At 43.1% G+C, this 17500-nt stretch overlaps 1 protein-coding gene across 1 annotated transcript in view; it reads left to right on the forward strand.

Moving 5' to 3' along the window:
- LOC115163837 (LHFPL tetraspan subfamily member 6 protein) overlaps positions 1-17500 on the forward strand; it is a gene marked incomplete at its 5' end in the record, with an annotated part of 126717 nt that continues 109217 nt past the window's right edge. The window contains 2 exon segments of the mRNA XM_029716041.1: positions 1-22; positions 7170-7718. Of these exon segments, the coding sequence (XP_029571901.1) occupies positions 7334-7718 (385 nt within the window).

The following is a 17500-nucleotide window of genomic DNA, read 5'->3' on the forward strand; positions in this document are numbered from 1 at the left end:
TAACAACCAAGTCGTTCATCATGTAGGCTAAGTTGTCTTTTTATGTGTTACTTTTGTCGTGTGTTTGGAAACATTGTTAGATTTGTAGATTGTTTCTTCTTTACCGCAGTAGAGTTCAGCTTTGTCACACAGTCCCCCACTCTTCTTCACGTCCTCCACGGGCTGCTTCTCTGTGCATTCCGGAGGACTTCACCACACTTGATAAATAACGGATCAAACACATTTTAATAATCTACTAGTCTAGTGCAAAACACATTCGTGTGCGGAAAAATGTAAAGGACAGTTGTCGCCTATTCATGATTATTACGGGTTCTTCACCAGAGCATCATCATCATCTAGCCAGTATTGCAAACCAATAGGCTGGCTACGTTACACCGGAGACTGTAAACCTAGATTAATTGGAGACTATAAACCTAGATTAATAGGCATTTATTTGTGAATGAATTATGGGAGGAATAGAAGAAGAAGACAATGATGAATCTCCTTTGTGTTACATTCTCAGTTGTCTTTGATGCGCTCAGTCTTGCGTGCTCGTTCTCTCTGCTTGGTAGAATTCTGCACATGCAGCAACTGAAGATGTGTGTGAGAATTGATTTGAATAAAGTGAGATGCATTGTGTGTGTAATAGCTTATATGATTTCGCCTCTTTTTCATATTTATTTGGAACAGTGTTTTGCTCTTGTGAATATGATGCCGCGTTCACTTGCTGGTCAGAGCTAGAAAACTCAGACATTTCCGACTTGTTAACTCAAATCAAATGTTATTTTTTCACATGTATCGTAAACAACACGTGTAGACTAACAGTGAAATGTTTACCTAAAGGCCCTTCCCAACAATGTAGATATATATATATATATTTTATAATAATAGAAAAATAACAGCACAAGGAATGAATAAACAATAAATAACGATAACTGGCTGTTATACAGTGAGGGGAAAAAAGTATTTGATCCGCTGCTGATTTTGTACGTTTGCCCACTGACAAAGAAATGATCAGTCTATAATTTTAATGGTAGGTTTATTTGAACAGTGAGAGACAGAATAACAACAACAAAAATCCATCTATGTGATGAGTCAAGAGAGTTTTAGTGTATAACGGGTCAATGCAGATAGTCTGTGTAACTAGTAGTCTTATGGCTTGGGGGGTAGAAGCTGTTCAGGGTTCTGTTGGTTCTAGACATGGTGCATCGGTACTGTTTGAGTGGTCCCGTGTGGCTCAGTTGGTAGAGCATGGTGTTTGCAATGCCAGGGTTGTGGGTTCAATTCCCACAGGGGACCAGTACAGGGGGAAAAAATGTATGAAATGTATGCATTCACTACTGTAAGTTGCTCTGCATAAGAGCGTCTGCTAAATGACTAAAATGTAAATGTTTGCTGTGTGGTAGAAGAGAGAACAGTCTATGACTTGGGTGGGTGGAGTCATTGACAATTTTTAGGGACTTCCTCTGACACCGCCTGGTATAGAGGTCCTTGATAGGAAAGTGCCGAGTAGGCAGTCAAAACTAGTATCGTTACAGATATGGGCAATTTTCTATATACGATTATGTTTAAAAAAATCATTTAAAAAAAGTATGTTGACACTGAGGAACTTGAAGCTCTCGACCCGCTCCACAACAGCCCCGTCGCTCTGGTTTCCTGTAGTCCACCATTCAGCTTCTTTCTCTTGCTGATGTTGAGGGAGAGGTTGTTGTCCTGGCACCACACTGCCATGTCACTGACCTCCCTATAGGCTGTCTCATCGTTGTCGGTAATCAGGCCAACCACCGTTGTGTCGTCAGCAAACCTAATGATTGGTGTTGGAGTCGTGCGCGGCCCACAGTCGTTGGTGAACAGGGAGTACAGGAGGGGACTAAGCACGCACCCCTGAGGGGCCCATCGTGTTTCAAGTTTTATTAGTCGTATCTACGTATTTATGGGATACGCATGGTGTACATTGTACAACGAAATACTTGCAGGTTCTTTCTCGAAAATGCAACAACAATAAGAATCATAAAACTAAGTATATGAACATAAAGTAAATGTCTCAGTAGAATAGAATAAACATTTTAGTATCAGTATAATACAGGAAGGCACAGTTTATAGTCCCAATATTTACACGTGTATTTCGGGAAGGGGGAGATGAGGGGCAAGTGTATAAATTGAGCAGTATAATAACAGTCTGGTAGCAGCATGTAACGTGTACGCTGGGAGTTGGGAAGCAAGGAGGGACTTTAATAAGAAATAACACAAGGAACAAAAACAAGAAACAGGAGTAGTGTAAAGACATGAAACAACGGAAACAGACACAATAACGCCTGGGGAAATAACCAAAAGGAGTGATAGATATAGGGAAGGTAATCAGGCAGGTGATGGAGTCCAGGTGAGTCTGATGAGGCGCTGGTGCGCGTAACGATGGTGACAGATCAAATTAAATTCTATTTATTGGTCACATACACATGGTTAGCAGATGTTAATGCGAGTGTAGCGAAATGCTTGTGCTTCTAGTACCGACCATGTAGTAATATCTAACAAGTAATATAACCTAACAATTCACAACAACTACCTTATACACACAAGTGTAAAGGAATGAATAAGAATATCTACATATAAATATATGGATGAGCGATGGCCGAAAGGCATAGGCAAGATGTAATAGATGGTATAGATTACAGTATGTACATATGAGATGAGCAATGCAGGGTATGAGAACATTATATAAAATGGCATTGTTTAAAGTGGCTAGTGATACATGTATTACATTAAGATGGTATAGAGTACAGTATATACATATGAGATGAGTAATGTAGGGTATGTAAACATTATATGAAGTGGCATTGTTTAAAGTGACTAGTGTTACATTTATTACATCCAATTTTTAATTATTAAAATGGCTAGAGATTTGAGTCAGTATGTTGGCAGCAGCCACTCAATGTTAGTGATGGCTGTTTAACAGTCTGATGGCCTTGAGATAGAAGCTGTTTGTCAGTCTCTTGGTCCCAGCTTCGATGCACCTGTACTGACCTCGCCTTCTGGATGGTAGCGGGGTGAACAGGCAGTGGCTCGGGTGGTTGTTGTCCTTGATGATCTTTTTGGCCTTCCTGTGACATCTGGTGGTGTAGGTGTCCTCGAGGGCAGGTAGTTTGCCCCCGGTGATGCGTTGTGCAGACCTCACTACCCACTGGAGAGCCTTGCGGTTGTGGGCGGAGCAGATACCGTACCAGGCGGTGATACAGCCCGACAGGATGCTCTCGATTGCGCATCTGTAAAAGCTTGTGAGTGTTTTTGGTGACAAGCCAAATTTCAGTTTGAAGAAGCGCTGCTGCGCCTTCTTCACCACGCTGTCTGTGTGGTTGGGCCATTTCAGTTTGTCCGTGATGTGTACGCCAAGGAACTTAAAACTTTCCACCTTCTCCACTACTGCTCCGTCGATGTGGATGGGGGGTGCTCCCTCTGCTGTTTCCTGAAGTCCACGATCATCTCCTTTGTTTTGTTGACGTTGAGTGTGAGGCTGTTTTCCTGACACCACACTCCGAGGGCCCTCACTCCTCCCTGTAGGCCGTCTCGTCGTTGTTGGTAATCAAGCCTACCACTGTAGTGTCGTCTGCAAACTTGATGATTGAGTTGGAGGCGTGCATGGCCACGCAGTAATGGGTGAACAGGGAGTACAGGAGAGGGCTGAGAACGCACCCTTGTACGGCCCCAGTGTTGAGGATCAGCGGGGTGGAGATGTTGTTTCCCACCCTCACCACCTGGGACGGTCCAGGACCCAATTGCACAGGGCGGGGTCGAGACCCAGGGTCTCGAGCTTAATGATGAGTTTGGAGGGACTATGGTGTTGAATGCTGAGCTGTTTTCGATGAACAGCATTCTTACATAGGTATTCCTCTTGTCCAGATGGGTTAGGCCAGTGTGCAGTGTGATTGCGATTGCGTTGTCTGTGGACCTATTGGGGCGGTAAGCAAATTGGAGTGGGTCTAGGGTGTCAGGTAGGGTGGAGGTGATATGATCCTTGACTAGTCTCTCAAAGCACTTCATGATGACGGAAATAAGTGCTACGGGGCGATAGTCGTTTAGCTCAGTTACCTTAGCTTTCTTGGGAACAGGAACAATGGTGGGTGGCCCTCTTGAAGCACGTGGGGACAGCAGGCTGGGATAGGGATTGATTGAATATGTCCGTAAACACATCAGCCAGCTGGTCTGCGCATGCTCTGAGGATGTGGCTAGGGATGCCGTCTGGGCCGGCAGCCTTGCGAGGGTTAACACGTTTAAATGTTTTACTCACGTTGGCTGCGGTGAAGGAGAGTCTGCAGGTTTTAGTAGCGGGCCGTGTCGATGGCACTGTATTGTCCTCAAAGCGAGCAAAGAAGTTGTTTAGTTTGTCTGGGAGCAAGACATCGTGGTCCGCGACCGGGCTGGTTTTCTTTTTGTAGTCCGTGATTGACTGTACAGTCGTGGCCAAAAGTTTTGAGAATGACACAAATATTAATTTTCACAAAGTTTGCTGCTTCAGTGTCTTTAGATATTTTTGTCAGGCTTTTATTGACAATTACATGAAGTTGATGCAAAGAGTCAATATTTGCGGTGTTGACCCTTCTTTTTCAAGACCTCTGCAATCCGCCCTGGCATGATGTCAATTAACTTCTGGGCCACATCCTGACTGATGGCAGCCCATTCTTGCATAATCAATGCTTGGAGTTTGTCAGAATTTGTGGGTTTTGTTTCTCCACCTGCCTCTTGAGGATTGACCACAAGTTCTCAATGGGATTAAGGTCTGGGGAGTTTCCTGGCCATGGACCCAAAATATCGATGTTTTGTTTCCCGAGCCACTTAGTTATAACTTTTGCCTCATGGCAAGGTGCTCCATCATGCTGGAAAAGGCATTGTGCATCACCAAACTGTTCCTGGATTGTTGGGAGAAGTTGCTCTCGGAGGATGTGTTGGTACCATTCTTTATACATGGCTGTGTTCTTAGGCAAAATTGTGAGTGAGCCCACTCCCTTGGCTGAGAAGCAACCCCACACATCAATGGTCTTAGGATGCTTTACTGTTGGCATGACACAGGACTGATGGTAGCGCTCACCTTGTCTTCTCCGAACAAGCTTTTTTCCGGATTCCCCAAACAATCGGAAAATGGATTAATCAGAGCAAATGACTTTACCCCAGTCCTCAGCAGTCCAATCCCTGTACCTTTTGCAGAATATCAATCTGTCCCTGATGTTTTTCCAGGAGAGAAGTGGCTTCTTTGCTGCCCTTCTTGACACCAGGCCATCCTCCACTTGTCCTTCAGACAAGGAGGTGACTAAAAATGTTGTTGTATTGTTTCATGCAAGAAACCACTTTACAAAATGAAATGCATTATTATTCCCATGCCTTTATTACAGAGAATCAGACAAATGATGCTACTCTCTGTTTATTGGTTACTTAGCTTATCCAAGCCTTTCTCAAAATACAACACTGCCCCTTTTAATAATAAAAAAAAGCTCTTTACCTGACTCGCTTTTCAAAGATGTCTTGTGCTCTTGTAAGAAAATCACTCACCCATTGCTGACCACAAATGGTTTATAACTGGGCTAATAACTCACTAACTGGCAAAGGATATGAACAAATGTGGACACGTGGCTACATGCAGCTCTCAGTTTGATCTCAAAACATGCTCATCTACTCACGACCGCTCATGCTGTAAACACAGTCCAGTTCACCATGAATGGCACAGATCCATTGTGGCAGTGGTCTATTTGCATATAGGCCTACTGCATCTCTGATTGGTTATGCCGCACTGGTCTGTGTAGAGTACGGGCTGAGTCGTGTGTGTCAATGCAATAGAATGCTACTCTGATGCATTCTGCCTACAACAAAACAAAACTCTTGCATAGTTTGTTTTGCATACTAAGTCTTGCAAAGTTCGTTTTGTTTCGGTATGTTGCATTGAAAGTGGCTAATATTTGCGTTGATTCATTCACAATTCCCACAGTAAAGGGACATGTTGATAGTGTTAACTAAAGAGGAAAACTCTAGAAAGTTGAGTTAAGTTCAATCCCATTCTTCTCTATGCGGGCTGATATTTCTTCTGCGCAGCAGTCCCAGGGGGAGTTATGAGACAGATTTGAGGTGTACTGAAACAGTCATCCTAAGGTGTTCTTGAACATGACATGATGTGTTGTAGCACCACTTAATCAAAAGTTGTGTAGGAGACTGAGAGAACTAACCAGGAAAAAGGTTGAAAACACTATTTTGGTGTTTCCTGTCTAGTGACGAATTAGATCCCTTCTTCTGGAGTTTCTAAACACTGTAAATTGAAGTCCCTCTTTTTGTATATTCCGCATATTGCTCTAATATGGTGTTCTGGTCAACTCCTCATCGGTAAATCCAAATGGTCTTATGCTCAAACAAAGGATATAGAGAAATATATCATTTTTGTGAAAAATACAAATTAATAAGTTTGTCCCTGGATAAAAATTCAGCAGTAAAAAAAAAATACTTTTTCAAGACATGATTTTGAAGCTTCAAATGCTTTATCTTCAAATGATCAAATAACAGCAAAGCGTTAACAGGCCATTCACATTTTTATATTAATAAACTAAGACAGTTCAAAGATCTGTAAAATATTTATCATATTCATATTCTTGAAAGTCAAGGGAAATATGGCATTATGTTTGAAATTCATGGTGAAAAAAATACAGGCAATGACTGCTAATGTTAGCAGTAGCACTTATACAAAACTTGTACAAAACTTCAGCCCAGAGTTCAATGCGATCCACCAGTTATCCATTATGCTAATGTCTCTGACCTGAGTCTTTATATTCAGATGATTGTACATGGAAGGTTGTTCAGATATATTGAATCACAGTACTGTTAGATGATATGTATCATATCACTTACATTGTGTTTACGTTCAAACACCCTCCAAACACCAAATCTCAGATTAGGTTCACTGCTTTTAATGGTTTCATTATACAATCATGATGTTTTGAGTCTCTATTTTTACCATGTACTCTCTCTCTCTCTCTCTCTCTCTCTCAATCTCTCTCTCTCCTCTCTCTCTCTCTCTCTCTCTCTCTTCTCTCTCTCTCTCTCTCTCTCCTCTCTCTCTCTCTCTCTCTCTCTCTCTCTCCATCTCTCTCTCTCTCTCTCTCCATCTCTCTCTCTCTCTCTCTCTCTCCATCTCTCTCTCTCCATCTCTCTCTCTGCAGGGGACAGAAGTCAGTCAGTACGTGGGGAGAGACAGAGACATGGTGGTAGTCTAAGCCCGTGGTGGAGTCAAGAACACAACAAAAGCTAAATATCTTTTTAGTCTATTCTAGCAACTTAGTCTTCTAGTTATATATAATAGTGAAGTTGTGACCCATCAAACACCATGGCCTCCAGCCTGACCTGTGCTGGTGTAATCTGGACCCTCCTCTCCCTGCTCTGTGCCGCGGCCTCCTGTGTCGGCTTCTTCATGCCTTACTGGCTGCTCGGTTCCCAGATGGACAAGCCGGTCTCGTTCGGCACCTTCCGGCGGTGCTCGTACCCGGTGCGCGATGAGGAGAGCCAAGCAACAGTGATACTGGAGCAGTGTGGGCGTTATGCTTCCTTCCAAGGGATACCTAGTCTGGAGTGGAGGATCTGTACGGTGGTGACGGGAGTGGGCTGTGGTCTGCTACTCCTGGTGGCCCTCACAGCCCTCATGGGGTGTTGCATCTCTGACCTCATCTCCAGGACCATCGGACGTGTGGCCGGCGGGATACAGTTCGTTGGAGGTGAGTCAGTCTGTTCACTACTGTTCTCTCTGTTTACCTCTATAAGGGGCTAACGGTTCTCTACCACCTTAAGTCTCTATTCCAAACTTCTATTTTCTCACACAGTTAGTCCACTAACAACTCGATATCGGGTTTACATTAGAAACTATAGTGAATGGCATCAGGTTCTGTACTAGCCCAAAACTCCCAGTTGTTTTCGGTGTGATGTCTGGTCACCCGAGACTAGCTCTCGTTCTCCTTCAGTTGACCCCCCAGAAGTCCCTCAACTCTCCATCACAGACTGTTGTGGTTCAAACTGAACAGTTATACTCTTTCCTCTTTTCATTTGTAGTAAAGCCCTGACATCAGCAGATGTCACAAAGTGTTCATTCAGAAACCCAGACTAAAAGCCTAAACGGCAAGCAATGTCAACAGTGAAGAGGCGACTCCAGGATGCTGGCCTTCTAGGCAGAGTTCCTATGTCCAGTGTCTGTGTTCTTTTGCCCATCTTAATCTTTTCTTTTTATTGGCCAGTCTGAGATATGGCTTTTTCTTTGCAACTCTGCCTAGAAGACCAGCATCCCGGAGTCGCCTCTTCACTGTTGACGTTGAGACTGGTGTTTTTGCGGGGACAATTTAATGAATTGGAACGCTGACTGCGAGCCAGGCCTAATCGCACAACATCAGTGTCCGACCTCACTAATGCTCTTGTGGAAAGCCTTCCCAGAAGAGTGGAGGCTGTTGTAGCAGCAAAGGGGGGGACCACCTCCATATTAATGCCCATGATTTTGTAATGAGATATTGGAAAAGCAGGTGTCCACATACTACTGTTGGTCATGTAATGTATGTAGAGGGGTATGGTTAATAGGCATCAGTATGATAAACAGAGTAGCAGCAGCATAAATGAAGATTGTATGTGTGTGTGTGTGCGTAGTCTGTATAAATGTGTGTGTGTGTGTGTGTGTGTGTGTTATGTGTGCCAGCATCCCAGAGTCGACTGGTGTTTTGTGGGTACTATTTAATGAAGCTGCCAGTTGAGGACTTGTGAGGCGTCTGTTTCTCAAACTAGACACTCTAATGTACTTGTCCTCTTGCTCAGTTGTGCACCGGGGCCTCCCACTCTTCTCTCTATTCTGGTTAGAGCCAGTTTGCTCTGTTCTGTGAAGGGAGTAGTACATAGCGTTGTACGAGATCTTCAGTTTCTTGGCAATTTCTCGCATGGAATAACCTTCATGTCTCAGAACAAGAATAGACTGACGAGTTTCAGAAGAAAGTTATTTGTTTCTGGCAATTTTGAGCCTGTAATCGAACCCACAAATGCTAATGCTCCAGATACTCAACTAGTCTAAAGGCCAGTTTTATTGCTTCTTTAATCAGAACAACAGTTTTCAGCTGTGCTAACATAATTGCAAAAGGCTTTTCTAATGATCAATTAGCCTTTTAAAATGATACACCTGGATTAGCTAACACAACGTGCCATTGGAACACAGGAGTGATGGTTGCTGATAATGGGCCTCTGTACACCTATGTAGATATTCCATTAAAAATCACCCGTTTCCAGCTACAATAGTCATTTACAACATTAACAATGTCTACACTGTATTTCTGATCAATTTGACTTTATATTAATGGACAAAAAAATTAGCTTTTCTTTGAAAAACAAGAACATATCTAAGTGACCCCACACTTTTGAATGGTAGTGTATATTTGATCAGCTTCCCTATCAAATCAGAAAACCTACAACAATGACAAATGGTTTGATGAAGAATGCAAAAACCGAAGAAATAAATTGAGAAACCTGTCCAACCAGAAACGTAGGGATCCAGAAAACCTGAGCCTACGCCTTCACTATGGTGAATCACTAAAACAATACAGAAATACACTACGGAAAAAGAAGGAACAGCACGTCAGAAATCAACTCAATGTAATTGAAGAATCCATAGAATCGAACCACTTCTGGGGAAAATTGTAAAACACTAAACAAAAATTCCCTGTCTTAGGTCAGTTAGGATCACCGCTTTATTTTAAGAAGGTGAAATGTCAGAATAATAGTAGAGAGAATGATTTATTTCAGCTTTTATTTCTATCATCACATTCCCAGTGGGTCATTAGTTTACATACACTCAATTAGTATTTGGTAGCATTGCCTTTAAATTGTTTAACTTGGGTCAAACGTTGCGGGTAGCCTTCCACAAGCTTCCCACAATAAGTTGGGTGAATTTTGGCCCATTCCTCCTGACAGAGCTGGTGCAACTGAGTCAGGTTTGTAGGCCTCCTTGCTCGCACACACTTTTTCAGTTCTGCCCACACATTTTCTATAGGATTGAGGTCAGGGCTTTGTGATGGCCATTCCAATACCTTGACTTTGTTGTCCTTAAGCCATTTTGCCACAACTTTGGAAATATGCTTAGGGTCATTGTCCATTTGGAAGACCCATTTGCGACCAAGCTTTAACTTCCTGACTGATGTCTTGAGACGTTGCTTCAATATATCCACATCATTTCCCCACAAAGCACCCCCACAACGTGATGCTGCCACCCCCGTGCTTCACGGTTGGGATGGTGTTCTTCGGCTTGCAAGCCTCCCTCTTTTCCTCCAAACAGTGAATTATAAGTGAAATAATCTGTCTGTAAACAATTGTTGGAAAAATTACTTGTGTCATACACAAAGTAGATGTCCTAACCGACGAGCCAAAACTATAGTTTGTTAACAAGAAATGTGTGGAGTGGTTGAAAAACAAGTTTTAATGACTCCAACCTAAGTGTATGTAAACTTCCGACTTCAACTGTATATATCAGCGAATTGGCACTAGAACAGTTTGAAGCACCCGGCCTCACCCTACTAGGATCTGGTGCTTCTGTCCCCAACCAAGGAGGGCTTACAGCAGCACCTAGATCTTCTGCACAGATTCTGTCAAACCTGGGCCCTGACAGACCTGGGCCCTTGACAGTAAATCTCAGTAAGACAAAAATAATGGTGTTCCAATAAAGGTCCAGTTGCCAGGACCACAAATACAAATTCTATCTATACACCGTTGCCCTAGAGCGCACTAAAAATGATACATACGTCAAAAGAAACATACAATTCGACATACCAATTAGGATCTGGCAAAAAAATATTTGAATCCATTGTAGAACCCATTTCCCTTTATGTTTGTGAGGTCTGGGGTCCGCTCACCAACCAGGAATTCACAAAATGGGACAAACACCATATTGAGAAACTGCATGCAGAATTCTGCAAAAATATCCTCTGTGTACAACATAAATCACCTAATAATGCATGCAGAGCAGAATTAGGACGATACCCACCAATTATCAAAATCCAGAAAAGAGCCGTTAAATTCTACAACCACTTAAAAGGAAGCGATTCCCAAACCTTCCATAACAAAGCCATCACCATTAGATAAATTAACCTGGCTGGTCCTGGGGCTCTGTTCACAAACACAAACACACCCCACAGACCCCCAGGACAGCAACACAATTAGATCCAACCAAATCATGAGAATACAAAAAGATAATTACTTGACACATTGGAAAGAATAAACAAAAAACTAGGCCAAAGGCAAACTAGCCCTAAACAGAGAGTACACAGTGGCAGAATACCTGACCACTATGACTGACCCAAACTTAAGGAAAGCTTTGACTATGTACAGACTCAGTGAGCATAGCCTTGCTATTGAGAAAGGCCACCGTAGGCAGACCTGGCTCTCAAGAGAAGACAGGCTATGTGCAACACTGCCCACAAAATGAGGTGGAAACTGAGCTGCACTTCCTAACCTCCTGCCAAATGTATAACCATATTAGAGACACATATTTCCCTCAGATTACACAGACCCACAAATAATTAAAAAACAAAACCAATTTTGACAAACTCCCATATCTACTGGGTGAAATACCACAGTGTTCCATCACAGCAGCAAGATTTGTGACCTTTTGCCACAAGAAAAGGACAACCAGTGAAGAACAAACACCATTGTAAATATAACCCATATTTATGTTTATTTGTTTTCCCTTTTTGTACTTTGAACTATTTGCACATCATTACAACACTGAATATATACATAATATAACATTTAAAATGTATTTTGTGAGTGCAATGTTTACTGTTCATTTTTTGTTGTTTATTTTCACTTTTGTTTATTATCTAGTTCACTTGCTCTGGCAATGTAAACATATGTGTCTTATACCAATAAAGCCCCTTGATTTAAATGGAATTTAGAGTGAGAACCTGTTATAGACGGCTGTGGCCACTCAGAAAGCATTGTAATGTTATTTACAAACTCACTTTAGTATATTCCTGCCTCATGATGTGGCTTTAGAGTTCTCTCTCTACATCTCAATTCAATTTCTATTCAATCGAAGGGGCTTTTATTTGTTTACATACGTGGAGGCTGGTGACTTGAAACATTTAGGAGGATGGAAGACCCATGGTATATGCGTGGACCCGAACGACAAAGCGAATTCGAAAAATCATCAATGACAAATTATTTTTAACCCCAAAAAAACGTTTAATCGAAAAACTTTTATAGTAAAATATAATGGGGAATGGGAATGAGAGGGCTACTTACAGTGTTGAGAAGGGCAGCAGTGATTGAATGAGGGTATAAGGCATGAGTAGAGGTGTTCAGAGGCTTCAGTGCAGGACAGGGGTAGAGGTGTTCGGAGGCTTCAGTGCAGGACAGGAGTAGAGGTGTTCAGAGGCTTCAGTGCAGGACAGGGGTAGAGGTGTTCGGAGGCTTCAGTGCAGGACAGGAGTAGAGGTGTTCAGAGGCTTCAGTGCAGGACAGGGGTAGAGGTGTTCGGAGGCTTCAGTGCAGGACAGGGGTAGAGGTGTTCGGAGGCTTCAGTGCAGGACAGGGGTTGAGGTGTTCAGAGGCTTCAGTGCAGGACAGGAGTAGAGGTGTTCAGAGGCTTCAGTGCAGGACAGGGGTAGAGGTGTTCGGAGGCTTCAGTGCAGGACAGGGGTTGAGGTGTTCAGAGGCTTCAGTGCAGGACAGGAGTAGAGGTGTTCAGAGGCTTCAGTGCAGGACAGGGGTAGAGGTGTTTGGAGGCTTCAGTGCAGGACAGGGGTTGAGGTGTTCAGAGGCTTCAGTGCAGGACAGGGGTAGAGGTGTTCGGAGGCTTCAGTGCAGGACAGGGGTATAGGTGTTCAGAGGCTTCAGTGCAGGACAGGGGTAGAGGTGTTCAGAGACTTCAGTGCAGAAAAAGGTTCATCATGGATAGATGATGTTAAAGATGAGCTCAACTCCACTAAAAGGGCAGGACAGGATTTGACTGGAAAGACAAAAAACAACACACAGTTAGACAAAAGAGCTAAGAATGAGTTAGTCCAAGCAAGGAGTAAAATCACATTGATGTGTAATATTTAACCTTTATTTAATAACCTGTTGAGGATCTTATCCCGATCTTATCCCGGTATTGGGATTCATTGTCATGTGACCATGGCGGGGAATTCAAAACTGCAAGAGTAATCATTTCAAATAATCAAATAATCAACTATTTTCCTCCATTTGAAAGATATATCTCCTAAATCTAACCACGCTGTCCGATTTTCAGAGGCTTTACGGAGAATGCATAAAGGTAGGTTATGTTAGGAGAGTACATTGACAATAGCTGTGTGTAAAGTTTAGCCAATTCAAAGAAGGGCATCAACAGACAGAAAACTAGCTAGAATTATGCACTTACCTTTGACAATCTGCATCAGATGACACTCATAGGACATTATGTTATACAATACATGCATTTTTAGTTCCATCAAGTTCATATTTATATCCAAAAACAGCATTTACAGTCGTGGTGAAATTCAGAATTTTTTTCGGCTCTAATGCTCCCAGTGAATCCAGCATTACAAATCACGGAATTACTATTCGAAAACATTGGTAAATTATAATATTGTCATTCAAAGAATAATATATTATCATCTCGTAATTGCTACCGAATGGCCAGATCTCAAAATAACTTTACTGGGAAATCACATTTTGCAATAAACGTGGTACTATGCTATTAACAATAAGCTAAGCTATAAGCTAAGCTATACAGTTAGCATCTTCTAATATCGATAATAACATTGTAAATATCCCCTTATCTTTGATTATCTCCATCAGAAGGCGCTGCCAGGGATCCCAGGTCCAGAACAAATGTGGTTTCTTTTGACAAAGTTCATAATTTATGTCCAAATAACACCAAATAGTTAGCGTTCAGTAGGCTCCCACAAAACGTGGTGGGTTGTGTAAAGTCACGCCGAAAAGCTAAAAAAAACCTAGTAAATAATCTATTTACGTTTGTTCAAACATGTCAAACGTTGTTTAGCATTAATCTTTTGGTCCATTTTTAACGTGAAACATCAGTAAACATCAGTAATATTTTCACACAACCTATCAAGTGTCTAGAATAAACGATTATGACAAAGACACTCTTCTCAGATTTATGCGCAGGCGCAAAAAATGAAGTGATGACGTGTCAACTTACAAGCATTCTAATTCGGTCTGTATTCATCACAGATGCTTCAAACAACTTTATAAAGATCGTTGACATCTAGTGGAAGCCTTAGGAGTTGCGAACTGAATCCTTTCTCACTATGGTATCTATAAAACAATGACACTAAATAGTACAGTCACAAAATTCACTTTTTTTTAAATCTATTTTTCACAGGTTTTTGCCTGCAATATGAGTTTTGTTATACTTACAGACACCATTCAAACTGTTTTAGAAAATTCAGAGTGTTTTCTATCCAAACCTGAACAATAATATGCATATTCTAGCTTCTGAGTTGGTGTAGGAGGCAGTTAAAAATGGGCACATATTTTTTTCCAAAATTCTCAATACTGCCCCCTAGATCAAACAGGTTTTAACTAGGCAAGTCAGTTAAGAACAAATTCATATTTACAATGACGGCCTACCCCGGACCAAACCCAGATGACGCTGGGACAATTGTGCGCCGCACTATGGGACTCCAAATCACAGCCGGTTGTGATAGAGCCTGGAATCGAACCAGGACCTGTAGTGATGCCTCTAGTACTGAGATGCAGTGCATTAGACCGCTGCGCCACTTGGGAGCCACATGGGGAGCCATAATAATGTGATCGTGTTTGTGTATGTGATTGGGAAATGGGGAATACCAGACAGCATAGGACCAGGGGATTCAGTTCTCTAGAGGTCACAGACCGTTCAGTTCTCCAGAGGGTCACAGGGCTGTTCAGTTCTCCAGAGGTCACAGGGCTGTTCAGTTCTCCAGAGGGTCACAGGGCTGTTCAGTTCTCCAGAGGGTCACAGGGCTGTTCAGTTCTCCAGAGGGTCACAGGGCTGTTCAGTTCTTCAGAGGGCCATGGGTGTTGCTTGGGGGAATTACTGTTGAAAACAAAATTAAAATGAATATCAATTCATTACAAAATCGGTAACATAATTTCATTAACAATTAAACTAATGTAAACGTTATTATAATGGGGAAAGCCATTATAATGGAAAACCATGTTAAAGCCTTACTTTAAAAATGAAGTCCATTCTTCTCCTAGTCTGGTTGGCAAACTGGTCGATGGTCTTCTCGTACCAGTGAAGATTTTTCTGCAGTGATTTAAGAATTCTCCTCTCTATAGATAGGACTGCAAGGTTCCTCAGTCTCTCTTGTCCCATAGTGTTTCCGAGAGCAGTTCTTCAGCCTCTCGAGGCGGGAGAAGCTTTGCTCCATCCCAGCTGATGTTGCCCCTGTAGTAGCAACTAGGCACATGAGCCTGTACAGCTCAGTACATCACTTCATCAAGTCCACTGGTCTTATAGTGCAGGATTGCGTAACACAGTTTTGGTTCCCTTTCAATCTCCTCCGTAAAACACTTTCTGTTTTCAGTCTCTTCCTGGCTATAGGTCTGCAATAGACTTTGTCAGAGGATCATCTGAGGATTTTCTCTTTTAATGAATCAAATGTACTTTTATCTAACAACTTCAGGAATCGCATGCTTTCCAGGCTTTAGTACCTCTGTGCTATCTGAGACTTGATGGTATCATGAATTGAGTCATTCAGTGCCTTGCAAGGTGTGCCTAACATCCTGAGTGCCCTGCCTGGCGCTTCCTCCTGTGAATGATGTCTGGATCCTCTGTCATGCTTGCTGCCTTCTCATATATGGCACTGAATGCTACGTCAGACTTGTGCTCCTCCGTTCTGCTTGTCAGATTCTCTATTCTTCTCTTACAGTAGGCTACATCCATGGCTTTCTGCTGCACTATGTCAACCACAACATCTGTGTGAGTAAATATCTCCTCAAAAGGTAGAAGTAGGGCCTCCCGAGTGGCGCAGTGGTCTAAGGCCACTAGAGATCCTGGTTCGAGTCCAGGCTCTGTCAAAGCCGGCAGCGCACAATTTGCCCAGCGTCGTCCGGGTTAGGGTTAGGGTTAGGGTTAGGGTGAGGGTGAGGGTGAGGGTTAGGGTGAGGGTTAGGGTGAGGGTTAGGGTTAGGGTGAGGGTTAGGGTGAGGGTGAGGGTGAGGGTGAGGGTGAGGGTGAGGGTTAGGGTGAGGGTTAGGGTTAGGGTGAGGGTGAGGGTGAGGGTGAGGGTGAGGGTTAGGGTGAGGGTTAGGGTGAGGGTTAGGGTGAGGGTGAGGGTGAGGGTGAGGGTTAGGGTTAGGGTTAGGGTTAGGGTGAGGGTGAGGGTGAGGGTGAGGGTGAGGGTGAGGGTTAGGGTTAGGGTGAGGGTTAGGGTGAGGGTGAGGGTTTGGGTTAGGGTGAGGGTGAGGGTTAGGGTGAGGGTTAGGGTTAGGGTGAGGGTTTGGGTTAGGGTGAGGGTTAGGGTTAGGGTTAGGGTGAGGGTTTGGGTTAGGGTGAGGGTGAGGGTTAGGGTGAGGGTTAGGGTTAGGGTGAGGGTTTGGGTTAGGGTGAGGGTGAGGGTTTGGGTGTCCTTGTTCCGTCGCGCTCTAGCTACTCTTGTGGCGGCCCGGGCGCATGCACGCTGACACGGTCGACCAGGTGTACGGTGTTTCCTCCGACACATTGGTGTGGCTGGCTTTCGGGTTAAGTGGGCATTGTGTTAAGAAGCAGTGTGGCTTGGTTGGGTTGTGTTTTGGAGGACGCATGGATCTCGACCTTCGCCTCTCCAGAGTTGCAGCGATGGGACAAGACTGTAACTACCAATTGGGGATCTAAAAATAATATTAAAAAAATATATATATAATATAAAAACGTTAGAAGTAAATTTTGTTTATCAACATCTTCCAGCTTTTCCTTGAACCGGTCTGAACATGACACAGTGTCATCATCCGTGGTAAGGTTCTCTATGATCAGTGGAGACCCGACATTCAGGGCTGTTTTGAGACCCTTTTTTTGGGGTGGGTTGCCTGTTTTGCATGTTATTTTTGCATTAATACATGTGACATATCAGTTTGCAAACAATGTTAAAAAAAAAAAATATCTAAAAATCATTGAGTTAATAAAGCCGCATACAAACATGGTCTTTTTCTTGTTTTCTTGAGTAAAGCAGCTCCAAAATGCAGTTGTTTCAGCCCAGCTCAGTGCTTTCTGTGGTGGTGGGGCAGCCAGCGGAAAATACGGAGCCTAGGGGTTGGTTAATGTTCTCTAGTTGCGCCGTTATTGGCTCAGTGTTCTGTCACTCATGGGGACACTACGTCACCGCCAAATCTAAGGGTAGAGCTCGAAAATTCAAGCCCCTTGGGTGCTGCCATAGAGTTACATTAGAAGTGCCCATCCAAGAAGGCTCAAGGTCATTGGACACAGATAAAATGATGTCAAATCAAGTTGTAGCTTTGATTGGACTGATCATGTCAAAGTTGTACTTCCAAATTCTTAGCTAGCAAGCTAGCA

Source organism: Salmo trutta, chromosome 26 (genome assembly GCF_901001165.1).
Source record: "Salmo trutta chromosome 26, fSalTru1.1, whole genome shotgun sequence".
Classification (NCBI taxonomy): domain Eukaryota; kingdom Metazoa; phylum Chordata; class Actinopteri; order Salmoniformes; family Salmonidae; genus Salmo; species Salmo trutta.